Here is a 24413-nt window from a genome sequence, read left to right as displayed (position 1 = left end):
ATGCTCAGCTGCAAAACCACACAAAGGGATGCTAAAAGCTGAAAGGGGACAAGAAGTGACAAGAAAGCCTCTGGTTTCCTTTCATCCACCCCATTCACCACCCAGGTTTATAAATCTTTAAAGATCCAGCCCTGAAAGCAAGCAGGCCAAGCCACTGAAGGAGTAGACTTGGAATGAGGTGTCTACTTTCCTTCAGTTTCTAATTTGGGGCCTATAACATCATTCTTGCCTTTGTTAAAGACCTTGGGGCTGCTGGAAGAAAAGAAATTTAAGTACAAAAGCCACGATAATAGTACTGCTATTAGCAGGAGTGGCTTTGGCAAGAAGCCTTGGCCACCCGGACTCTAGAGGCCTAAGTGACTAAATGGGAGGCTTGAAGTGACTCAGAGGATCAGATCTCTTAGCCAAAGAGAAGCTGGGAAATTGCCATTAAACCCATAAAGGTTTCTGGGGCAGGGGTCCCTCCTCCTCACTGACCCCTGTGCCACCCTTCCCTGCTCTAGGATGCCTGATTCCTGGACATGGTTAAATTCCTCTCTCCCTGCCTCCTTGGGGGAGGTTAGGTGGTATGGGTCTCTCAGGACTTCCTTCAACACGTGACAAGACAGCATGGAGAGAGACAGCAGACACAGGGAGGGTCTCTGGACCGTAAGCACTCTGCTGGGTGCCCACACTGAAGCTGGGCCCAGTCTAATTCATGCAGTACCCAGGACCTCAGTACCTCCCAGCTCTGAGAGCAGCCTGGACATCCTCCTGCCTCACGACTGCTTAAAGTTAAGTTCTGATATAGAGATCCGGATAAAACCGGAGCACTGAAAGAATCCTTAAACTGACCCTGGGAATCAGGCGCTTGGACTCAACCCCCCCCCCCCCCCCCCCCCCGTCTGGGTCAGCAGACTAGGGCATAGGCCATTTCCCTGCCCTGAATCTCGGTTATCGGACAGCAGCAAAATGATGTTCTCGTCTACTCACCTGCGGAAGATGTGTGACGCCAGAAACAGACTAGAGAGAAGATGACAAGAAGACACAGTGCCCCGCTTGTTACATGTTATCCTCCGGACTCCCCACTCCCTCCACCTGGAGGACAACAGTGAGCAACAGCCCCAGCTGGAACCCATGCAACTAAGTACCACAGTAACAGCTCTTAGCTCTGTGGCCAAGCCCTGTGGGGTTGAGGGGGAAAAAAAAAAAAAGGCATGTGGGAAGACTTTCAAAGCCAAGTGTCCCCACTGCACCTCACAGCTGTCAGAGCCTGTAGGGCACAATAGTGAAGAGTTACAAATTTGCAGTCAAATCCTTGGTTTGAAACCTGCCTCCACCACTTCCTAGCGATGTGACTGAGACAGCGTCTGGCACTGTGCGATCCCAGTTAGCCTTACCTGTCGAATGTGGTGGATGCTGCATTCTCCTCAGGAGATGAAGAAGGTGGAGTGAGATGTGAAAGGCAAGGTACCAGCAGGTGAGAAGGGCCTACACCTGCTCAAATGCTGATGATACACACCGCTCCTGAGGCGGCTCGCCTCTCTGGGATCTCTCCTGAAAATGTGGAAAAGGGTGTGCTGGTGGAGTGGGGACAGCTCTGAGTTACCCGGCAGCTCCTGGAGCTGTGGACTAAGCCTCAGATTGTAAGCTTTCATACAAGAAACAAAAACCAAAACAAAGCAGAACAAAAGCAACCGACCAACAACAAAACTGACAAAAAAAACAAAGGCAGGTGAAATCTATGAGAACCAGGGAGCAGTTCTGTGTAAGCCACATAACTGTAAGACTCTCCTGTGACCACAGCTGAGAACATGACCAGCGGGGACAGCATTTCCAAGCTGTCAACTCAAAGCTCTATGGACATTGCCAAGACCAGGCCACAAAATCCATCACCATCAAACAGTAGGTAGAGCCAAGGGACACCAGAGCCTCGGCCACCACAGGGGGACATGGGTGTAATGTGCTTAGAACGGATGGTCGCCATATCCTTGGCTATCTACATGGCCTTCCATAGATGTACTAGACACTGTTTGGGGTCTATTCCAAAAAATAAGAAAGGGTGAAAGTTACAAATCACTCTAGAAGAACACAGAGATGTTTTTATCTTAATTACTTGCTTTCTTCTTCCCCAACTTGTGTTTTGGAAAGCCAGTGCCAGGAATGCAGTATGTAAGATGGACCGTATCTAGTACAGCAGCCTTGAGCTGGAAGCAGAGGATTCTGGGGCCAGACAGTTCTGGGTTCAGATCACTGCACATTACCTCTGCTATGAGCGGTCTTATTTAACCAACTAGGTTAAGCTTGCTAAACTTTAGGTATTCCCCTTGAACTGCTGTTTTGATCCAGCAGTTCCTGAACTTCAGCATGGGTCAGAACCACCTAACCGGCAGGGTCTTCTCATGACAGCACGAATTCCCAGGAGATGGTGATGTAGCCAGGATTAGAGCCCTTGGCACTTTCATGGACTGAACCTAACAAGCAGGGCAAAATCATCCTCTGTTTGATAGCAGTTGTAAAACAAGGAAGGACAGTGGAATTCCTTTGCCATGAGAATGGATTGTAAGTATGTGAAAGTGCCCTGTGAGCTTATAAAGCTCCACAGAATCACACTGGAATGAATATGAGGATTATTATAAACATTAAAGGGCATGGTGTAGAGTCTGCACTGCAGTGCCCAGCACATAGTAGGGTTATTAATACACAAAACCCACCAGTAACTAAAGATAGCCATTCGCTCTATGTTGGAGATGCCAGCTTTTGTCATGTATTACAATAAAAAAATGGAAATAAAGTTATAACACAAGAAGCTCATATTGCAATCGTGGGTGGCAGGGACCTCCTTCTCGGCTTCTGATCCAATTCATTATTCAAATCCTTTTACCGCGGTCTGTTCCATGGCTCAGTGCGGAAGCAGCTGTGGATCTTGATAAGAGGAGAAAGGCAGACTGTTTCCACTTTGCTCCTGGCAGTCCTCGGGCCTCCAACAGAACTTTCTTGCAAAATGAATAGGGCTGGCTCCCAGAGAGACCAATCTAATCTCATCTTGTCCACTCAGAAGATCCATATCAAACATCACAGACTGTCTGACTGCAGGCTTGCAGCAGAGGGGGCATCTAATTCCATCTGGATTTGCATCTGCCTTTCAATGACCATGCAAGGAGCCGTCAGTGTGTGGGAGCAAAACATAACCGGCTGGTGTTTAAACTGCTCCTGTCTTCGGGGTTCTTTAAAGAGCCCCAAGACGAAATGATGGCAGAAACAGAGTAAGTATGAGAGGGTTTAATATCACAGCCTCCTTTAAACGGCCCAGGATGGACTGACAGCCCGAGTTCCACTGTTTAGAGTCTCCATATTCTGATCAGATTACCATGCTATGCCGAGAGACCTAATTTACTAATTCCCAGGAGAACTTGAAATTACTTTAAAAGGGGAAAAATAAGTCCCTGGTTACTCGTATTTGAACAGTACGCCATTTATTCCCTCAGCCATTTTCTGAAGGCTTGGCCTACTTCAAATGAAATTACTGGTGAGGTTGGTTACCTTAGCATTTTCTCCCCTTTTTTCAGCTAGTCAATATTAACAGAAGCCTAAAAACATGAACAGTATAGAATATCTATAACTTCAAAAATACTCTACATTTCTTATGGCCCAATCTGGCTACATTATCAAGAGAACCTTCAGATTCAACACAATATTTACAAACTGACGGTCACTGCCACACACGCTTTGAAACTTAGGGATGCGACATGAAATACCCAGTTAGGTCAACTCATGTTTGTGAAATCAACATTTGAACTGTTAGGTACTTTTTCTTTTTTTGCACATTGGTTCTCCATGATTCTAACCATATTTTAACACCCATTAGCATATACTCTAAGTTGCCTTGGTAACAAGGGGAGAAGCCTGCTCATCAGTAAGATTGGGACTGGGTACACTGCTTTGGAGTTGAAACTCCAGATCCAAGAGAGGTCTTGGTGAACCAATGGGTTCATTGAGCTTACTTACAGGAACCTGGGGGACCAACAAACGGTAGTACCAGCTAAAAGTCCAACCCCAACAAGGACGACCTATCCAAGGCTGTAGAGTCTGGGTTCCCCCTGCAGATAACACTCTATGTCCCATGTGTCCTACCATGTCCCAAGACTCCATACAGCTGGGGTGAGGAAATGTAAGAAAGAGGGAGAGGTCAGACTCTCAGGCAAGGCTCTAGTTACCCTCTCCTTATTCCCTCCAAGAAGTTATATTCAAAGTATGACCTTGGGACTGGAGCGATGGATGAGGGGTTAACAGCATTTGCTGTTCTTGCAGATGATCCAAGCTCAATCCCCAGGCTCCACATGGCAGATTAGAACTAGCTGTAAACTTCAGTTCCAGGGGATCTGATGCTCTCCTCAGGCACAGAAGCACACACAGACACGTACACAGGCACGCACGCACGTGCTGACATACAAACACATGCACAAAAGAAAACAAAGAAATCTTATTATTTCTTATTTAAAGGAAAGGTGTTGGGGCTGGAGAGATGGCTTAGGAGTTAAATGCAGTTGTTCCCAGCACTCACAGAGCCAGGGGCCCTGATGCCCTCTTCTGGTCTTTGTGGGCATCAGGCATGCACAGGGTACACATACATATACACATACATTCAGGCAAAATAACCACACATAACAGTCTTACAGCTGTGAAGCAATCGTGGTATACTGTAAAGATGAATTACTCTTATTGGTTAATGAAGAGCCGATTGACCCTACAGCTGGGCAGGAAGATATTGGGCAGGAAAGTCAAATTAAGAAGGACCCTGGGAAGAAGGGTGGAGTCTGAGGAGTGGTCAGGAGACACCCAGCATGAGAGGCAGAGTGAGCAGGATGGGAAGTATGTACAAGAGTAGGCAGCACAAAGATTAATAGAAAGGGGTTAATTTAAGTCTTAAGTCTCTGTGTGATTATTTGGGAACTGGCTGGTGGAACACACAGAAATTCTGCCTAAATCTTACTACACAGCCTTGGCTGTTCTAAAACTCTCTACGTAGACCAGGGTGGCCTTGAACTCTCAGAGCTCCACTTGCCTCTGCTTCCCAATTAAAGGGAAGTCCTGGATGTCCTGGAACTTACTCTATACACCAGGAAACTCAGAACCTGTCTCTACCTCCCAAATGCTGGGATAAAGGTGTGTGCTACAATGCCTTGCTAAAACTAATAAGCTTTAAAAAACAAACAAACAAAAAACCCCAAATGCCTGAACTTGTGCGGGTCTCTTGAGGTGGCACTCATGTTTTCAAGATGTGACAGCCATGTCAAGCCTGAAGAGACTTCCACAAATGCTGACCAGATTCACACACCCATCCATCTCCTCTCATCTGAACAGCCTGCCTTATTTTACTTTTTTCTCTTGTTAACCATATACCTAAGTACACCTTATAAATTTCCTATAGCAAATGCCAACACCAATGACTAATAAATGCAAAGGCAATAAGTCAAAACCTGTCAAGAACTGGACTGGGAAAGTACTGCAGAGTGGTGGTGATGCAGGACTTCCTGGTGACAGTGACACTGAACACCAAGTCACCCTGGAAACTGTCACTCACCATCAATGCAGCAGCAGAAAATATTTAGTCAGGACCCCAAGCCACACCCCCGCCCCACATCTGATAGCTTGTGCTCCAGGTAGGGGGCTGAGACACTTCAATAGTAGAGAGCGGCAAGAATGCCAAGGGAAAGGGGGTTATCTCTCCAAGAGATATGACAAAATGGTTTCAAGTTAGAAAGTCTAGCTAAGTGATACTGGTGGGCCGAGAGGGCAGGGTGAGGAGAGTAGGGGATGGGAACAGAAGAGAGAGGAGGGACATTTCCCCAAAAGTTGGGGGTGGGTAGGCGCTGATTAACTAAAGTCAAAACCTACCTGGTCTGCTTCATTAAAATGCACTCCACACTGATTTACAGACGCTCACACACAGACGTTTACACATGCGTGTCACACGAGCACTAGAATTCATTTCTAAACAGGTCGGAACCATCAGGGTCTGTTTCATAGACAGCTCTGCAAAGGTCGCCATGTCTATAACCTTAAAGTATGAATCTGACCAAATGGCACCCAATTCGTCAAATCCCTGCTCGAGGAGATTCCCGAGGAGCCACGGTGGCTCTCCCCTCAGGAGACTGTCTAAGAGCAGTTTGCCTCGCAGACAGCAACTCTGCCTGCAGAGCATGGATGCAAAGACTTAGCAGCACCTGCATTAAAACAATGATGCAGAAGCATGTGACCCTCCTGAACCAAGTCTCCTGGACAGCTTAGGTACCAGAGAGTCCTATAATAAAGGCTCCCGAGACCACAGCAATGTCTGCAAACGATGGCTGGAAAAGCTGGCAAGGTAACTTACCCAGACGGTCTCTGAGCACAATTTCAACATAACTTAAAACACCAGCTATATATTAGGGAACTGAGCTTCAGTTAAGCTCTCTAGTGCTTTCAGATTTTAAGAAAATTTCCTTTTATTAAAAAAGAATTGTCATCTACAAACTACTGTGTATCTAACTATGCAAATACAACATCAAAATACTCTGATAAATTCCCTGATGGAGCTGACAATTTTACGAATTCCCAACAGGACATATAATGAGGAAGATCAGTAGTTTAAATTATAGGCATTAGCTGAGTTTTCAGGATAGAAAGTAAAGCTCAGCATTTAAAAAGTCTGTAATGTATAGTCTTGTGGGTTTGATAATTTGAATCCAGTCATCGGGAGTCCAGAAGCAGCAGGAGGTTAGGGACCATAGGACTGTACCGGGGACACAAAAGCAGCTTTCATGCAGGACTTCAAGTGTTGCTATCAGATATATTTAAGTGACACTTTACAGAATAAAGCCGGTAAAAACCAAATATATCCTCCCACGACATTTAAAACACAATGATTTATCAACAGTTGCCATTTCCCAGCAATAAGAAAACAGTTGGTACAAGCTCAACACAAAGCTACCCCTTGTCTTGTAGGAAATAGACATAGATATAGAGATACATGTACACATATACATTATCTTCAAAATTCAAATCTGTTAGTTTGTTTTACTATCATATAAAAACAATCTCTCTATGGTCAAATTACTGAAAAAAACACAAAGGCTAAAAAAAGGAAAAGCACATTTCCCACGTTTAAAAAATACACATCGATTCAGAGGTTCTATTTATTTGATTATAAAGTTATATACTCTAAGGACTCAGACTCCTAGGATTAAACTGAATCAAGCAGAAGCAAATCCACCTTTTCCCAGTCCATGGAAAGGACACTCTAAACCCATTCACTCCAAAAAGAGATAAAAGAAATGTCCCAATTTTGAACTGGTAAATTAGGAAAACACGGTCACCTGGAAGCGATGGACATAAAATAGAAGGACCCACAGGTGACATTGAGGCAGAATGCAGTTCTTGGGTCAGAATCTGGGAGCTCTGGGTGGTAGAGAAACTCACTGGGAATTTGGGTCAGACACAGCCACGGCTTCCTCGTGTGACTTCTCACAGCACAGAGGCCTGCAGCTCATGTCCACACTCACACTGTCTGTTTTGTTTTTCGAGACAGGGTTTCTCTGTGGCTTTGGAGCCTGTCCTGGAACTAGCTCTGTAGACCAGGCTGGTCTCGAACTCACAGAGATCCGCCTGCCTCTGCCTCCCGAGTGCTGGGATTAAAGGCGTGCGCCACCATCGCCCGGCTATGCTGTCTGTTTTGTAAACGAAAGTTTAACTGGGCCATAGCCATGGTCATCGGTCTCTATACTGTTTGTGAAGTTTCCCTGCAACACTGAGAGCTGAGGCTGCGACAGATGAGTATTTCCTCTAGTCTTTTACGAGACAGCTTCTGGGACGCCCCGGCTAGTTTACTACGTGTTAGCCTAATTACCTAAAAGACTTTTGCTACGGCTCCCAAGAATAACCCGAGATTTACTCAACAGCCAAATGTATACCTGAAAATAGTTCTTTAGCTTTGGGGGGGGGGGAGAGAAAAAACAAAATTTAAAAAACTTTGTTTTTAGCAGCTACTTGGAAACTTTCGCTGGGAAGGAGGGGTAGGGAGGAAAGGAAAAAATGCTGCTATGTTCTCTGAACATTTTCATGTTGGTGGGCAGGGCGACACTGTCATTCCTTTAGTCTTTATAAGTGCTTTCTATGCAGTGCTTTTTGCCCCTCTTATTAAAGAATAAATAACCTTTAAAGCCTTCTGTTGAAAATGCTTTGTTTGATGAGGTGTTGTGCAGGAAAGTATAAACATGTAAGTAGGTACTCCCTTTTAGAAAAGTCAGGCTGAGAGGACTCTGAATTCTAATCTGCAGAGGGAGAAGGTGAAGAATTAATATGGAAATTTTAACTCTACAAAGCATACTTTAGAAACCATAGGTGTAAAACAGCCACCATTTTTGACAAGGTCAAATGAAAACAGGGATGTCTTTCAAGTTTGAGGAAGAGTTTCATGCTCCTCGTCAGCTAAGATCCTGAGTCGCTGGAGTTCACAGGTGTTTCACATTTCAATAGTTGCCGAAGCACAGAAGATAAAACACAAAGAGGATAGTTATCAAACACAAACATACCAAGATAAAGAGTTTGTTTTTTTTTTCTCATAAAGCTTAAAAGTTTTTGTTGTTAAAAGAATGGAAAGTACGAAACTATATGCTAGAGACAGTTCTATTCAAACACCACTGGACAGTTCCCAAGTGCTCTCACCATGCCAACGTAGTCCTCACAACAGCCCTGTGAGGTAGACACAGCAGCTAGTAGTATCCTAATCTCAAGATAAGGAAACTGAGGCAGAGAGAGGCCAAGTGACTTGCCTAACATCACACAGCTAGAAGACACAGAGCAGGAACCAGTGATGAAATGCTTAGGCTGTCTAGTACTCTTTCGTTATAGCTACTGCCTCGGGTTGAGTAATGTTCTCTATCAAAATTGGAAGGCTACGTTAGTTCATTTCAGTGACATCGTAACAGTAAAGTTAAATGAGAAATACAAGAATAGCAGGTCTGATGACTTTACTCGACATAATAAAATTGGTGCAAAACCACTTCTGTCTACTTACTTGTAACTTTTTGGTCCAAATACATAAAATATGCAATATTTACAGCATTTTCCTTTTTTTCTTTTGTAAATGCAATGCTTTAAAACACATTATAAAGCACCGTAGTAAAAATAGTCTACAGGTAAAAGTCCAGAAGTAGGAAAATCCTACCGTATCACAGCTCACCAACGGATCGCACACCATATGGGATCACCGACACTTCAGTGTACTGGGTTACAGAGAATTCATGGAGAAACAAATACTAAACTCACTTTTTGATAGTAATATGTGGAAATCCCTAAGAAAGCTTCAGATAATGCCAACATTCTTAGAAATCGCACCCCAATATTAGATACTGGGGAAAGAGGCATCAGGAATACTGCTTTAGCATTGTCTTTTTTTTTTTTTACAGTGTTATTCATGGTTTTAAGTTGATTTCTTTAACACTAATGATCATCCAAAATATAAAGCCTACATAAATATGGGAAAACCCAACTACAGTAGAAATAGTTCTGAGAAACCATGATCAAACACTCCAATAAACTTTGTGAGACCCAATTCACAGAAACAAATCAGATAACGGCAAAGTTATTAGCACTATCCAGCAGAGGTGTGCAACAGAAACCTCTAGAAGGTGAAGTGGCAAACAGATTCATCTTCATCCAAAGAGAGGTGAAAAAAGGCTTTATCAAAAGCAAGAGAATCATAGAACCTCTTCTGAAATGGTATTCAGCCTACTGATTCAACTTGCATGGGTGTATTTTAGGTGATGTGAGATCTCCCTCACCTGGAGGAGATTATAATTATCACGGAAATAAAAACAAAATAACAAAAAAATATCAATGCCTTACACTAAAAAACTCCTTAGAACACTGACATCCCATTCAGCATCTAGTTTCTTGACATTCATGTCTGTTCCCTAGCTCAGCCCAACGAGAACGGGCTCGGACACGTTATCAGCAAAGCAGGTGGGGAGCTGAGGACAAGGTGACGACGGAGCCCAGCTTAGTTCAAGACTGCTTTGGCCACACCTGTGCTCAGTTCGACTTCGGGTAAATCTTTTCATAGAAAAAGTTCTGTGTCAGGATATAGAGGTCTCCATCTTTCTCACGGACGGCGTGGGCTCTGATGAACTGGAACTGCTCCAGGGCAAACTCATAGAACTCGTTTTCCATTTTCCAGATGTCAGACTGCTGCAGCTTTGCGATGGTTTGCTTGGTGGGCAGTTTCTTCTCTGTGGTTTTCCTAAGGTGGGATTTCTTTCCTACTTACAATGGAAAATAAGAAAAGTAAATAATTCTTATAGAATACACACAAACAATGCCTCCTTACTTGAAAAATGGCTTATGTTACCATGACACACTGAAGAGCAAGTAACACGCTGCCTTCTGACATTAATACAACCCAGCAAAAACCAGAAACTCAACATCAGCTGAGGCTTGCTTTGTTAGAGGGTGAAGACTTAAAAGAGGCAAGGAATGTCCACACAAAAAACACAGGCTCAACGCTGGGTGAGTGGAGGCTGTCACAGTGTTCTGAGGATCAACGCTGGGTGAGTAGGGGCTGTCACAGTGTTCTGAGGATCAACACTGGGTGAGCGGGGGCTGTCACAGTGTTCTGAGGCTCAACACTGGGTGAGCGGTGGCTGTCACTCACAGTGTTCTGAGGATCAACACTGAGTGAGTGGAGGCTGTCACTCACAGTGTTCTGAGGATCAACACTGGGTGAGTGGGGGCTGTCACTCACAGTGTTCTGAGGATCAACACTGAGTGAGTGGAGGCTGTCACTCACAGTGTTCTGAGGATCAACACTGGGTGAGTGGGGGCTGTCACTCACAGTGTTCTGAGGATCAACACTGGGTGAGTGGGGGCGGTCACTCACAGTGTTCTGAGGATCAACACTGGGTGAGTGGGGGCGGTCACTCACAGTGTTCTGAGGCTCAACACTGGGTGAGTGGGGGCGGTCACTCACAGTGTTCTGAGGATCAACACTGGGTGAGTGGGGGCTGTCACTCACAGTGTTCTGAGGATCAACACTGGGTGAGTGGGGGCTGTCACTCACAGTGTTCTGAGGATCAATGCTGGGTGAGTGGGGGCTGTCACAGTGTTCTGAGGCTCAGGTCCTGGACTCAGCTTCTGCTGATCTGGGTCTCAGATCAGGCTCACGCAACGATGCCTTCACTTTGTTGAGCCATCTTGCTGGCCTTCGTTTATTTAAAAACTATGGTAAAACATGTATCACTAAACTCAATTCTACCATCATGGAGAACTGGGGGCAGGTGTAAGCTCTAGGAAGACTTTGAGTGATGGCATGCTACTGAATTACTAGAAGGAAGCCATCAGTACAGGACTGACTCACAAAGGCCGGGAGGCACAGCACGATGACTGCTCATGTGTTCAGTATTCCCATCAGAGCCCATTCTAGAACACTAGTCTAATTTATTATAGAGTCAACTTGTAAACAAACAAACAAACAAGTTAGGATCTGCTTTAGAAAGAAACCTACTGTGTACATACCTGTACGATAGAGGTCTGTAGCACCCCGGAAAAACCGGGGCAAAGCGGCCTCGAGTAACATGATGAAGTCCTCCAGCTCTTCAGTCACTCCCACCAGGAAGTACTCATTAACTAGGTTATACTTAGCTTGATCCATAGCCCATCTGCTTCCCACGTTCCTGAAACCACAGGAAAAGAACTAAGCACTGGGTTGTAAAATGGGTTAAGTGTTCTCATGCTTCTGACCCTCCGTGTTATGGAGGAAGCAGGTGAACACACAGCTACAGCAGACATTACAACAGCATCTTAGGGAGGTACCAGTTTCCAACTTCCTTCCACATCCTGCTCCCGCTCCCATGTAGTTACTTAGACTCTACTACAGGGTTCTGAATATGAACACATTTTAAGGACAATTTTAAACATGCACGTTTGTGTTATATATATTCTCTTTTCTGACTTGGTGTGCATTCATGCTTTAAACTACTCTAAAATTTTTTTTATTCTGAGAGCCCCTACGGTAAAGGCGAAGCGATTTGTATTTAGTGTTTATCTGAATTTGTAAATTCTGTTTCTTTTCTTTCCATAAACTTTAGTATTTTCTGAAATACCAAAAAGAGAAAATAAGTAAGAAACAGCTCTACAAAAATCTCTTTGTTTACAGTGTCAGCTCATACGTCGACAGGCTTCATCCAACACAGACTACACCTCTGGGATCTAATTAGCACTAACGTTCTTCCTGCTTTGCTCTGGCTCTGCATCTTAAGTGCCAATGTGACCTGCGGTGGTGCCTTCACATTGTGTTTTCTCAACTATTTGAAGAAAGTCAAAACCACAGACCAAGAAACCGGGTGTGGTAGTACATTTCTGTCATCCTGGAATTTGGAAGGGAAGACAGGAGGGTCAAGAGTTCAAGGCCAGCCTGTACTACAAGAGATTCTGTCTCTAAAAAACCTAAAAAGGAGAGGATGAGGAAGTAGATTAGTTGATTTCTAAGATCTCCCCAATATATTTCATTGTGTATGAAATATATGAACTACCCTCTCTAATTAAAACTCAACTACGCAATACTTTATATTATTCAAAAGCAAGGCTGGCAAACTTTTTGTGACAGGTAGAGAGTAAATAGTCCACAGTTTGCAGGCTATATAGTTTAAATCACATTATTGAATTCTGCTATCTCGGCAGACAGTAAATGCACCATCATTAGTGCTGTGCTCTAATAAAGCTTTATTCACAAAGAACAAGTGCTTGGCCATATTTAGGCCATAGGCTGGGTTCCTTTCCAGAGGAAATGTCTAAAACCTGAACAGACACTTTCCCAATGCTTCTGATTCATCGTCAACAATGACACTTTGGTCTACAAGCAGGACCTTAAACTTTATGTCAATTTCTGAGGCTCAAATAATTAAGAAATCCTTTGAATTTCCCAATATAGTGTAAAAAATACTAATTTTGAATAGACTTTTTGTTTCTGTATTTTCTATGAAAACGACTGAATAACCAGTTATGGTAGTGCACGTCTGTATTCCCCACACCGGAGAACCTGAGGCAGAAGAATCTCAAGTTGAGGCCAACTGGGGAGCTGGGTAGGCAGCCAGTGACCCAGTACTTGCCCAGCCTGTGAAAGCCCCAAATCTGGTCCTCAGCGCCTCAAAACAAAAGACTGACTAGAATAAATAAATATGTACAATTATTTTAAAACAGAACATTCTGGGGAAAGTTTTTATTAGTAAAATCTTTTGTACTTCATGCTAACAGACTAAATAGAACTCTACTTTAGAAGAATATTGTTAGATACTCCTGAACTCAAAATAAGTATAACAATAAAACTAGGTAAATACTCTGCCCACTAACTAGCTTTATTTGATCTACTTGAAGCAGAAAGTTTAGGACAAAATAAGGTTTATGGAATGATCTCTTACCTTTAAGGTCTCTGCTGGAATACAGCAAAACAGAAGGCCAAAGCCAAAATAATAACTGCATTTGATAAAACACACTGTGAGGATGTGTACAAAATGCATCTTTTAAGAAATTTATGTGTAGATGACCACATTCCTGCTCGTGAGATGTGGGTACCCAGATATGGAAGACGAGCACATTAATTAAGCTTATTTTCCTACCAGCACTCTGAGCTGTGGCCACAGAAGAATGGGATCTGAAGCCAGAGCTTCTCTGGAGCGCAGTCTGAGCCGCCCTCAGCCACACATTCATCGAAGGTCTGCAGCAAAGAGAAAAAGAGCACAGTCAGCCAGAAACCCAAGCCTCAAGTTAAAAGACAGATTTTTATAATCTCTGTATATCTGTCTTTGAGAGTATAGGCGTGCGCGTGCCATGGTGTCTGTATAGTCGTCAGAAACCCTGAGCACCAGTCCTTGTCTTATGTCCTGGTTGAGACGGGGTCTTTGTTCACTGCAGAGAGTGTCAGGCACCTGGCTCACAAGATTTCGGGACTGTTCCTGTCTTCAGTTCCCATCTCACCACAGAGCACGGCAAGTCCAGATGTGCTTCTGTGCTCAGCTTCACATGTGTTCTAGGGAACTGGCCGCAGGTCTTCACATGGCGTGGCAAGTGACTCATCTCTCCAGCTCGCAAACTTTTAATGCAACAAGTTACAGAGTAAATGGGTGCAAGCAGGTGGGTAAGTGAGGGCTGAACAGCTGTTCAGAGGTCAGAACACTCGTTCTTGCAGAGGACCCGGTTCAGGGCAGATGGAGGCTTACAGCCATGGTCCATCCTGCAGCTGTCAGTGCTGACACCTAGTGAAAAACACCAAGAAGGCCCCACTCGTTGTTCTGCCTTCCTGGTGTGTTCCCAACACACTAGTCCTGCTTGTGTTTGACTTGGAGCATCCACTCATACCATATTAGTCTGCTCCACGGGTTCTTAACTACTTTATGGTGCCCCAAATCGCTGTGACTTTACTAGAATGTTCTTCCTTGGTAACTGATTCTACCAACAAAGGTTACATAAGGTCCAGCCTTCCAGTTACACCTCTGGCTGAAAGTCATTTACTATTTTTGAGTTCTACACATTGCCTTGTTAATAACCAGCTCTCAAGAAGGGGACACACTCATCTGCATGTGTCGCCTTTATCTCCATAACAAGCTTCGCGTAGATTTTACATTACACACATGTCCTAAACTATGGAGAGAGCTTGAGAAGGTCATGCCGTGTGCAAGCGCATTTGAGAGCACACTGTACGGGGCTACACAACCGTCAGTTAGTGTGTGCAAAGCGTCACCGCGGAGACCGTGATTGGGGATGGCAGAAGTACTAAAGACAAGTACTGGTGAGCACGAGAGACAGGGTCACAAGTGAGATAGCCCTCCAGCACTTCCCTGAATTTTTTTTATGTGTGTGCAATTTGTCTAAGTGGACAACCTTGGCCTTGCCACTACATTACTTAGGCATTTCCCTAGGCGGACTGTGTGAGGGTGTGGACGATAATGGACTAAACCTCTGAAATTGTAAGCCAGCTTCAACTAAATGCTTTCCTTTCTAAGAGTTGCTGTGGTCCTGGTGTCTCTTCACAGCAACAGAAACCCTAAGACACAAGTACCAACCAGGGCCTGGGGTGTTGTTGTCATAGGCCTGGTCATACTTTTGTTTGGAGGAATGTGGGCTGGGAGTTTGGACTGCAAAAGCAGCTGAATGCTTCAAGTGCTGCTATTAGTGAGAGCTGTAGGGGCAAGTAGTGTAAGAGTGAGGTGAACTGCTGGGGGCTGGGTCAAGAGGTTTCAGAGAAGAATATTAATGTGTGGCCTAGAGATTGTTGTGAAGAATGTGGCTGCTTTTTGACTTTTTCTGAAAAAGTCTGCCTCAGGCTGACGAGTTTTGGCTTGTGTTGCCAGAGGAAATCTCAAAACAGCCTGTTACTGTCTCTGTTGTGTGGCTACTAGTGTTCACTCTTGAACAAAAGTGAGTAAGCTGAGCAAGGAAAAGTGTAAATTTGAGGAAAAAGGGGGTACCAGAAAGTAGAATGGAGATAAATCTGTGTTCAAGGAGATAAACAGATTAAAAAATGGAATAAAGGGAGTGGTGACCTCAGGGCAAGAACCTACCCAGATAAATTTCCAATTTATGAAAAGGAATTAAAGAAGTTTAGAGCCAGGTATTGTGGCATGCACCTTTAATCCCAGCACTGGGAAGGCAGAGGCTGGTGTATCTCTGTGTTTGAGGCCAGCCTGGTCTACAGAGTGAGGTTAGGTCTAGGACAGCCAAGTTCAGGCTGTGAAGAAAATCATCAAAAACAAAAAGCTAGAGAAGATATAACTGAACAAGGGGGCCATATTCCAGCCCCAGCAAGCCACAGAACTTGGCAGCTTCAGCCACTGGTTCTGGCTTTAGAGCTAAAGGCAGAAGAAAGGACTAAGAAAAGCTGCTGAGGCCAGACATGTGTCAGGGGTGTCCCTGAATGGAGGCCTACAAACATCACTGTGTGAAGCTGTGAAGTTGAAGCCTGGATTGCCTTGGAGAACCCAAGATATTGGAGATGCCAGAGCCGTGGGATACCTGCTGACAGGGAGTTGACCCAGTCCAAGAAGTGTGTTGCAGCTAACAAAGCTGAAAGGAGTTGAGATCTGAAGAGCATTTCGACATCAGACATGGAGATGTAGAGTCTGGAGTTTTCTATCTTGCTTTGGTCCAGTATTTAGCCTGCACCACCCTCCCTTTCCTCCATTCTGGACTGGCAATGTACATCCTGTGCCACTGTATGTTGGAAATATGTGATCTGCTTTGATTTTGATTGTATAGGGGATTATAGTTAAGACAGTACATGAGTCTCACAAGAGACTTTGAACTTTTAAATAAGTCTGAGACTGTTATAAGACTATGGAGACTTTTGAAGGTGGACTCAATGCACTTTGCATTATGTCATGGCTACAAGCCTAGGAGGGCCAAGGAACAGAATGTGTTGGTTTGGATAGATATGGCCTCCATACTCATGTGCTTGAATGCTTGGCCCATAGGGCACTATTAGGACATATGGCTTTGTTGGAGAAGGTGTGACCATGTTGGAGGGAGTGTGTCACTGTGGAGACGGCTTTGTGGTCTCAGAAGAACAAGCCAGTTCACTTCCTGCTGCCTGCTGATCAGCATGTAGAACTCTCAGATCCTTCTCCAGCCCTATGTCTGCCTGCATGCTGTCATGCTTCCCACCATGACAATAACGAACTAAATGTCTGAAACTCTAAGTGAGCCCCAATTAAATATTTTCCTTTATAAGAGTTGCCATGGTCATCGTGTCTCTTAACAGCAATAAGAAAGAGGGTGAGAATTTTTTTGTTTTTAGACACGATCTCACTGTGGATCAGGCTGCCTTGAATTCACAGAGATCTTCCAGCTTCTGCCTCCCAAATGTTGGGATTAAAGGTGTTTAAATTAGGCTGGCCTGTAGCTATTCTTATGAGGGATTCTCTGCTGCATAACTGAAGAAGACTTGCTGACTGTACTGAAAGGGAGGGCAACAGGTACAAGGGAGGAAACATAAAGGGGGAAATATTACTTATTGAAAATAGACAAAGTGAGCTGAAAACAAGCATGAGTGCATTAATTATTCTCTGCAGCTGACTACAGACACCGAGTAGCTGCTTCCAGCCCCTGCTACCTTGACTCCCCTGAGCTTATGGGTCTGGTCTAGAACAGTGAGTCAAGGAAACTCTTTCCCCTTAAGTCACCTTCATCAGGGCATTTTGTTACAGCAACAGGACAGAGAGTAAGGCCTTCTGAGTTAGATTTCCTGACCAAAGCTTACTTTAAAAAAGTGGCTTTATTTAATCCCAGCACTCGGGAGGCAGAGGCAGGCGGATCTCTGTGAGTTCGAGACCAGCCTGGTCTACAGAGCGAGTTCCAGGACAGGCTCCAAAGCCACAGAGAAACCCTGTCTCAAAAAAAAAAAAAAAAAAAAAAGTGGCTTTACCAAACAGGGTGGGCAATAAGCACATGTTATTTCTCCACTTATCTCTATTAGACCCCAATTTTTATGAAGTCCGTGGCTCAAGGAACAAAGTGCAACAGGTCAGGAAGTTTCTGATTTCATGCCTATTTCTAACAGGCCCAGCACATGGCATGTTCCCTATAGCTCAGGACTCTGCTTCTTCAGGCCTCTACCAGACTAGAGTGCAAGCCAGAAGACAAGTAAGTTACTAAATAAGCTCACCATCTTCACTACTGGTCAATGTGACACACACATGATCGTGTGTGTGAAATTCAAAGACATTAAACAGATTGGCTTAAGTATAAGAAAGCAGCATGGTAGGAGATTGTAATATTAAAAGTTTCCATAATTTACTATGTATACAATGTAGACTATATGCAGACAACTCTGGGGATTTCATGCATACTATTTGAATTAAAACTGAATAATCATACCGGATGGCTATTTTAACTCAATTCTTTAATTAGCATCCTCCTGGTTCCTGTGTTCTTCAAGTATTTTAGTCTTTCAGGCAAAGAAAATTTAGAAGACTTCAGATCTGTTTTTAGGCAGTAGCTTTAAATCTGCTATCGGACTCAGGCAGACTAAAGTTACCACCCCAACTAAATCCTCCATAGGTCAAACTGTCAGCGTCTCTTGCAGGGTCAGTGTGGCCATTTTGCCTCGGGCTTGCTAATGGACTGAAGGCAGAAGGAATGTGGGCAACTTTTGGGTCACTTGCTCAGAAGGAAACAGCTTGCTTTCCCTTCCCTTTTCCCAGTGGGGCAAGGTGGCCCCGTGGTGGCCAAGGAATGGCTCTACTCAGCAACGACATGCTCTTTTGTCTGCCAGGGCTGCACTCCTGTACTTGGTGATATTTCCTTACAACAAGTCAACTGTGCCACTTGAAATAACTGAGTGTCCTTGTCTGAAGGCTGCTCTGACCTCGGGTGGCATCAGTCATGCTTGGAGACAGGGTGAGCTCTCTATCTGAGGTCTGGAAGATGCTACTAAGCAGAGGCCGCAATCTCTTTAAACAGCCTCCAATCTACACGAAGTGCACAGGATAAATGGCCATCTCCAGACAGAGGAATCCACAGTAGCCTGTGTAAAAGTTAGTTTCCAAGTGAGAATAACATTTTAGAAATGTGTATTTGACACCGTAAGCCTATAAGCTGTTGCTGATAATGTCTGTAGCTGGGTTAATAAATACGAATTTTTGATACTGTATGATGAAAATGCAGGATGTCTGGAAACTTCCTGACTAAAAGGCCAATTTCATATACAGCATCAAATATATCAATGGATTTTAACTGTGAAAAGTTCACTGTGGCTTCACATCCTACACTTGGACCTTCCACTTGTCAAATTCAGTGTCATAGTAAAAATATCCCCAATTTCTTTTCCAAGTATTTATTTGCATATAGCTGGATTTTTTTAGAGACTTTATCCAAAGGGGGGGGAGTGCAACTGATTGGACTGAATTAAAAAAAAATGAAAATCAGGCTACCTTTATTAAATTAGATACTGAAAGATTTTCTGAAATGTAAAATGATGCCACTTTTTTTTGGAAAGATGATTATTTAAACAAAAATATTCTTAGTTAACATGAGACAGTTTCCTAAAATGACCATTTAAAGACATTCTCTGGCTAGTGAGATGGCTCAGCAGGTGAAAGTGCTTGTCCTAGACTGAGGACCAAAGTTTGATCCCTGAAACCCATAGTGAAAGGAGAGAATCAACTCCCACAGCTGTCCTCTGGTATGTGCACCCCCCCCCCAAATAAACGGCAAAAATAAACAAGCTAAAATTTTCTATGTAAACGATGACACTTACATTGGTAAATATTAACAAATGGCTACATAAACAAAAGTTCTCCGGGGTCCTTACTCTTCTTTAAGATGTGTATATACACGTGTGTGCTTACGCACTCAGGTGTGTGCACCAACCCACACATGCACATTGTACACTTGCACATGTTTGCTGAGGCCAAGAGAAGGTATCTGATCCACTGGAGTTGTAAACTGCACAGCATAGGTACTGGGAACCAAACTGGGGCCCTCCATAAGTGTTTTTAACCTCTGAGCCATCTCTCTAGCCCTGGGAACCTTGAAAAGAATGTGACTAACTCAGTCTGGGAACATCAGAGACAAATCCATGGCAGAGGTAATGACATAGTTCGATCTTAAATGTTAAAAAAAAAAAAGAGCTTTTTAAAGAGAAGAAAAAGCACTCTAAGTGTGAGGGACAACACGTGTGTAAAAATATGAAGCAATAATGAGTTACACGGGCACGTGCATTTCACGTGGCTGAAAAACTGGGCTGGGCATAACAGGTAACTACGCTACAGAGGCAGACAGGTATAAGATCATATTAGATTGTGTCTCCTAAGCCTTAGGTAATTAAATAAATTTACATTTATTTATTATTTGTGGTGATATGAAGGATGTGTTTGTGTGTGTGTGTGTGTGTGTGTGTATGCGTGCACAGTGAGAGACCAGTTTAAGAGCCCTGACTGCTCTTCCAGAGGTCCTGAGTTCAATTCCCAGCAACCACGTGGTGGCTCACAACCACCTATAATGAGATCTAGTGCCCTCTTCTGGCCTACAGGCAGGATACTATATAAATAAATAAATTAAAAAAAAAAGATTTGTTGTGGTCATGGTGTCACTTCACAGCAACAGAAACCCTAAGACAAAGAAACATAATATATACAAAAATAGATTCATCGACAATGATCCCCTAGAAAATTGTCAGTAAGTGTAATGGTTAATATTGATTGTCAACTTAACTTAGAGTCACCCTGGAGACAAACTTGGGCTTTGTTTGTGGGAGGCATTTCCAGAGACGTATAACTGAACATGTGTGTGTGCTCACATGCGTGCTGAGTACAGCTGCCTCCCGCCCCAATGAACAGCTTCCAACCATGCACTGAAATAAACCATGACACAGTGGCAAGAACAGCTTGTTTAATACAGCAGGGCTGTAATAAACATGTATGCTGAGACAGTTCCCAGTCACAGAATTATCCATGTTACACTTCACCACTGCTTCTCTGCAGTCCTGAGCTCCCTGCAAAACGCCAACACTGGACAAGGAGGACGCTTATGAGCAACAGCAAGCACCTTACCTTTTTGTCTCCTTGTTTCCGTCTCCTTAATCCTGGTCTGTAATCATCGCCAAACCTCAGAAAGTAATAGTAGGAAACTAGCCTCTCGATAGGGTCCCTGATGACATTAATATAAATGGGCTTCTTCTTCACACCGAATCTGAAACAGCAGAATTCCAGTGATGAGGTCAGCATTTTCATTAGTGCAGGCATGCCCTGCAATTATATACAGAAGTCTGAAGTACTGATGGTATATGGAAGTAATAAAATGAATTAATTAAAATGAAATTGAGTATGTGAAAACTGGGGAATATTTCATATCTAGGATGCCACAAAGTAAACAAGAAACAATTCAAGAAATGATGGAGAATACCCACCTATGCCCTCAAGGAATAAGGAGGCAATCTGTCTTGTGGGGCCCTGGAGGTGAGGCTCTGGTAGGCCCTGACTATGAGGGCTCTGCTTTCTGAGGAGTTTAAGCAGCCACGCAGCCTGTGATTAGAGGACTGCACAGTGAGGCCCTGAGATCAGATCCTAGGCACGAACTGGCCATTGTCACTCAGATACAAACACGTGCCTCAGCCCATCACTGGCCATACCTTGACAACACCAACCCCACGCAGCCTTAAGAATTCACGAGTGCCAGCCAAACGTTAGCTGGGCTTCATCTATACAGGCCTATCAGGGTGATATTTCTACCATGTCATCTGTGGAAATGACAGGTATCCTATGCCTGAAGCTACATGCACTATACCCAGATTACCAGAGTACCTGCCCCAGCCTTCTTATGAAAACTGTATTCCATCTGCTCTATCTCGTAACCTCTGCAGGATACACAGGGCAAGACACATCGATTAGCTGAAACAGCAACATCAATACTACATTTAGAGTCTACCTAGAACTAGACAAACAGTCTATGAGACGCGCACCTTGGGACACATTGCCAGGCAACAGTCTTACGCTGCGGAATGGGAAAGGGGAACTGACCTCTCCAGTATCCAGCTCATCTTCTTTCCCAACAACTGACAGTGATGCTCTAGTTGGCTTTCTTGTGTCTAACTGGTCTACCTCAAATACCAATTCTTAACTGGTTCTCCTAGCACACCATCTGCTAGCTTGCCAGCTCTTCAGAACCGGAAATAAACTTCACTAATAGCTGAAGTCAAAACTAAGCTTCTGGGATTTGAGGTGCAGCTTGACTAGCATGTTTAGGGCCCCATGATGAACTCCTAGCACCTCAAAAGTAACAATAGTGACAGCCTCATCCCACCTCCTTGGTTACCTTACGTTTGTCCTTTTACAGCTTAGGTGTCACCTTATTTGTTGTTTTCTTCAATTCTACTCAAGGCAGAAGCTTCCAGTTACAGGCAGGCCTGACCACACCTCAAAAACCACACCAGTCGTCCTGATCTACAATGCTTGTATTTTTTTTCCCTCCAACACCTCTCTCCACATTTTTTTTCTTGTGTGTGTATACCAAATGTACGCCAGGCAGTAATCTAGATTATACAGATACAGCAGTGTGTGGGGAGGAACAGAAGAAAAGGAAAGAGGAAACCTTGTTTTTCTAGAGCTAACATTTTACTGAGGGGCAGAGAATAGTACATATCGGTGAGCTCAGATGGTAAAGTGCAGAGACTAGTACTTCAGGGAAATGAAAGGGTGCCAGGGCAGGTGACAGACACACAGGTCATATCCCACCAAGTCACACTGATGTTATAGACAAAAGGGACACATCCAGATATGCGGGAGAAAGCATTCTGGAAGAAAGAATCTCAGAGGCTGAAGGTCTTGAAGGTTCTAGTGCCAGGAAGAAGACGGCAGCATGAAGAAAGAGAGTGAAGGAAGATGGGAGCAGAGAGGCCACAGGCTTTGGGGAGTCAAGCACATGGCCCTGCAGATGAGTCTAATCACCACTTTCCAGGAGACACGTGTGAGGGTTTCAGGAGAGAAGTGCAACGAGTCATCTTTCAAAGGCGAGTGGCTGTTTCAGGATGAAGAGATGTGACACATTCTTGTGTCCCCAACACCCACTGCATACAAAGCTATCTGCTTTCATCTGACACCTGCAGTACCCACATGCTATTAGGCTCAGGTAAAATCAACTCTGAGCTGTATGAGTTTTCTGAGGATCCATAAATCAGCAAGGTTTGAAGAGGAAAATGCGATGTTGCAAACATAGCAAGCACCTGATGAAAGGACCCAATAGAGGCTAAAGAGGCTGCAGCTGCTTTCCTTCTGTCTGGAACTTCATCGCCAGTGCCGAGGGCCCAGAGAGCACAGAGGTATTAATTAGGGTGGACAGACTGCGGGCACTAACCACTACACTGCTCTGTATGAGAGTGCACTGGCAGGAAGGCACTGTAAAGCTCACACACCATTTCAGCTTAGAGACAAGCGATAGAAGCTACAAGGAGGGGAAAATGTATGGCACCGACAGCATCCCTTAGGCTGGGGTTTCCCCGGGAAACTACCATACTTTCCATCAGCTGCTGCCCCACTGTGAGCTAGGCCCTCAGTGCTTCCCAGCACCTCTCAGAATGTCTGCACTTTGCCTTGTCTCCCTAGTCTCGGACACATGGGCCAGCAGGGCAGCAAACAGAGCACAGCACTGTACAAACCTTTGCTGCACCTAGCGTACAGCTGTCTGCGGACACCGGGCGGTACTCATTCAGTTTTAATGAGATAATCTGTGGGCTCATTCTGAAAATAGAAATGAGTTCTTACTTGTAACTGCAGAAGGGCTATGGAAGCATAAAGGGCTGGAGGCAGGGGAGCAGAACAGAAAACGGGCATGATAAAAATGGCACCACCTGGGCCACACTCCACAGCTGGGTAAGAAACAAAGCTAACAAGGGCTGTTGGTTTAACTTTGCCAACCTTTAACCTACGGGGAGAAAACCAAGTTCAGTAGTTGAAGACTTTACACGGTTGTTCCTTAGAAAGACCTGGGTGGAAGGACAGGAAACCTGCTCCTGTCCAAGGAGAATGAACGACTGACTGGTGAAAGAGGCATACACTTGGCGGGCGTCTGCAGACGAGTATTTCATACCACGCTCATGTCTACATCTAGCTACCCACCAGCAGGCTTGTTAACAGATACTTTAGAAATCTACGCCATGTCAGCATATGTGGTGCACAAAAGGAACAAACACTAGAATTACTTCTTTACAACTACATTCACATATCCTGGGTAGAATAACCAAAAACTGTCTGAAGAGCAAGGGCATATGCCAGGCATTTGTATGGAACCTAATCTACTGGTCAAAGTCTAAAGGAGGGACAAAGAAATTGGGAAGAGGGGTGACAGTCTTTGGGAAATACTATACTATGAGACTTTTAACATAGTTTCCATCTTTATTTAACCACCAACTTAAAAAAAAAACATTATTATTGTTACTGTGTGTGTGCATGTGCCCTGTGCCTGTGTGTTTAGGCCAGAGAATAGCTGGCAGGAGAAACGTCTCTCCTTTATCATGTGGGTGGTTCCCAGGGTCAAACTCAGGTCATCAGTTTTGGTGATGTGCCTTAAGCTGCTGAGCTACCTTGCCAGCCTGTTGCAGAATGTTTGTTCAACTATGCAAATGTGTTGCATTTGTTTATGTTGCAGAATATTTGTTTAACTATGTAAAGATATATTGCATTTATTTGATCATGTAAAGATGTGTTGCTGTTTTACCCTGCCTCCTTAAGGCACCTGACTGGTCTAATAAAAAGCTGAACCAATAGTGAGGAAGGAGTTATAGGTGGGCCCTATGGGCAGGGAGAATAAGTAGAAAGAAGAATTTAGGCTCAAGGAGAAAGAAAAGGAGACAAGTGCCACACAGACACAGAGGAAGCAGGAAAGTAGGACTTACAGAATGAAATAAAGGTAAA

General features: G+C 44.1%; 1 protein-coding gene across 2 annotated transcripts in view; it reads right to left on the bottom strand.

The window, feature by feature from the left end:
• Nucleotides 1-6520: 6520 nt before the first annotated feature.
• Hs2st1 (heparan sulfate 2-O-sulfotransferase 1) overlaps nucleotides 6521-24413 on the bottom strand; it is a 121340-nt gene continuing 103447 nt past the window's right edge. Inside the window, exons 4-7 of one of the 2 annotated variants that reach the window (XM_041653702.1) lie at nucleotides 20559-20697; nucleotides 13632-13729; nucleotides 11533-11690; nucleotides 6521-10283 (exon numbers count right to left, since the gene is read on the bottom strand). In XM_041653702.1, coding sequence (XP_041509636.1) covers nucleotides 10054-10283; nucleotides 11533-11690; nucleotides 13632-13729; nucleotides 20559-20697 — 625 coding nt within the window. In that variant the 3' untranslated portion in view covers nucleotides 6521-10053. The remainder of the gene's footprint in view (nucleotides 10284-11532; nucleotides 11691-13631; nucleotides 13730-20558; nucleotides 20698-24413) is intronic. The other variant, XM_041653711.1, reaches the window with a different exon arrangement.

The sequence above is a fragment of the Microtus oregoni genome, unplaced genomic scaffold, assembly GCF_018167655.1.
Source record: "Microtus oregoni isolate MIOR12 unplaced genomic scaffold, Mior012 000000F_ref0000247, whole genome shotgun sequence".
NCBI classification, from domain to species: Eukaryota; Metazoa; Chordata; class Mammalia; order Rodentia; family Cricetidae; genus Microtus; species Microtus oregoni.
The sequence above is the reverse complement of the archived record's forward strand: the minus strand, read 5'-3'. Positions and strand labels throughout refer to the sequence as shown.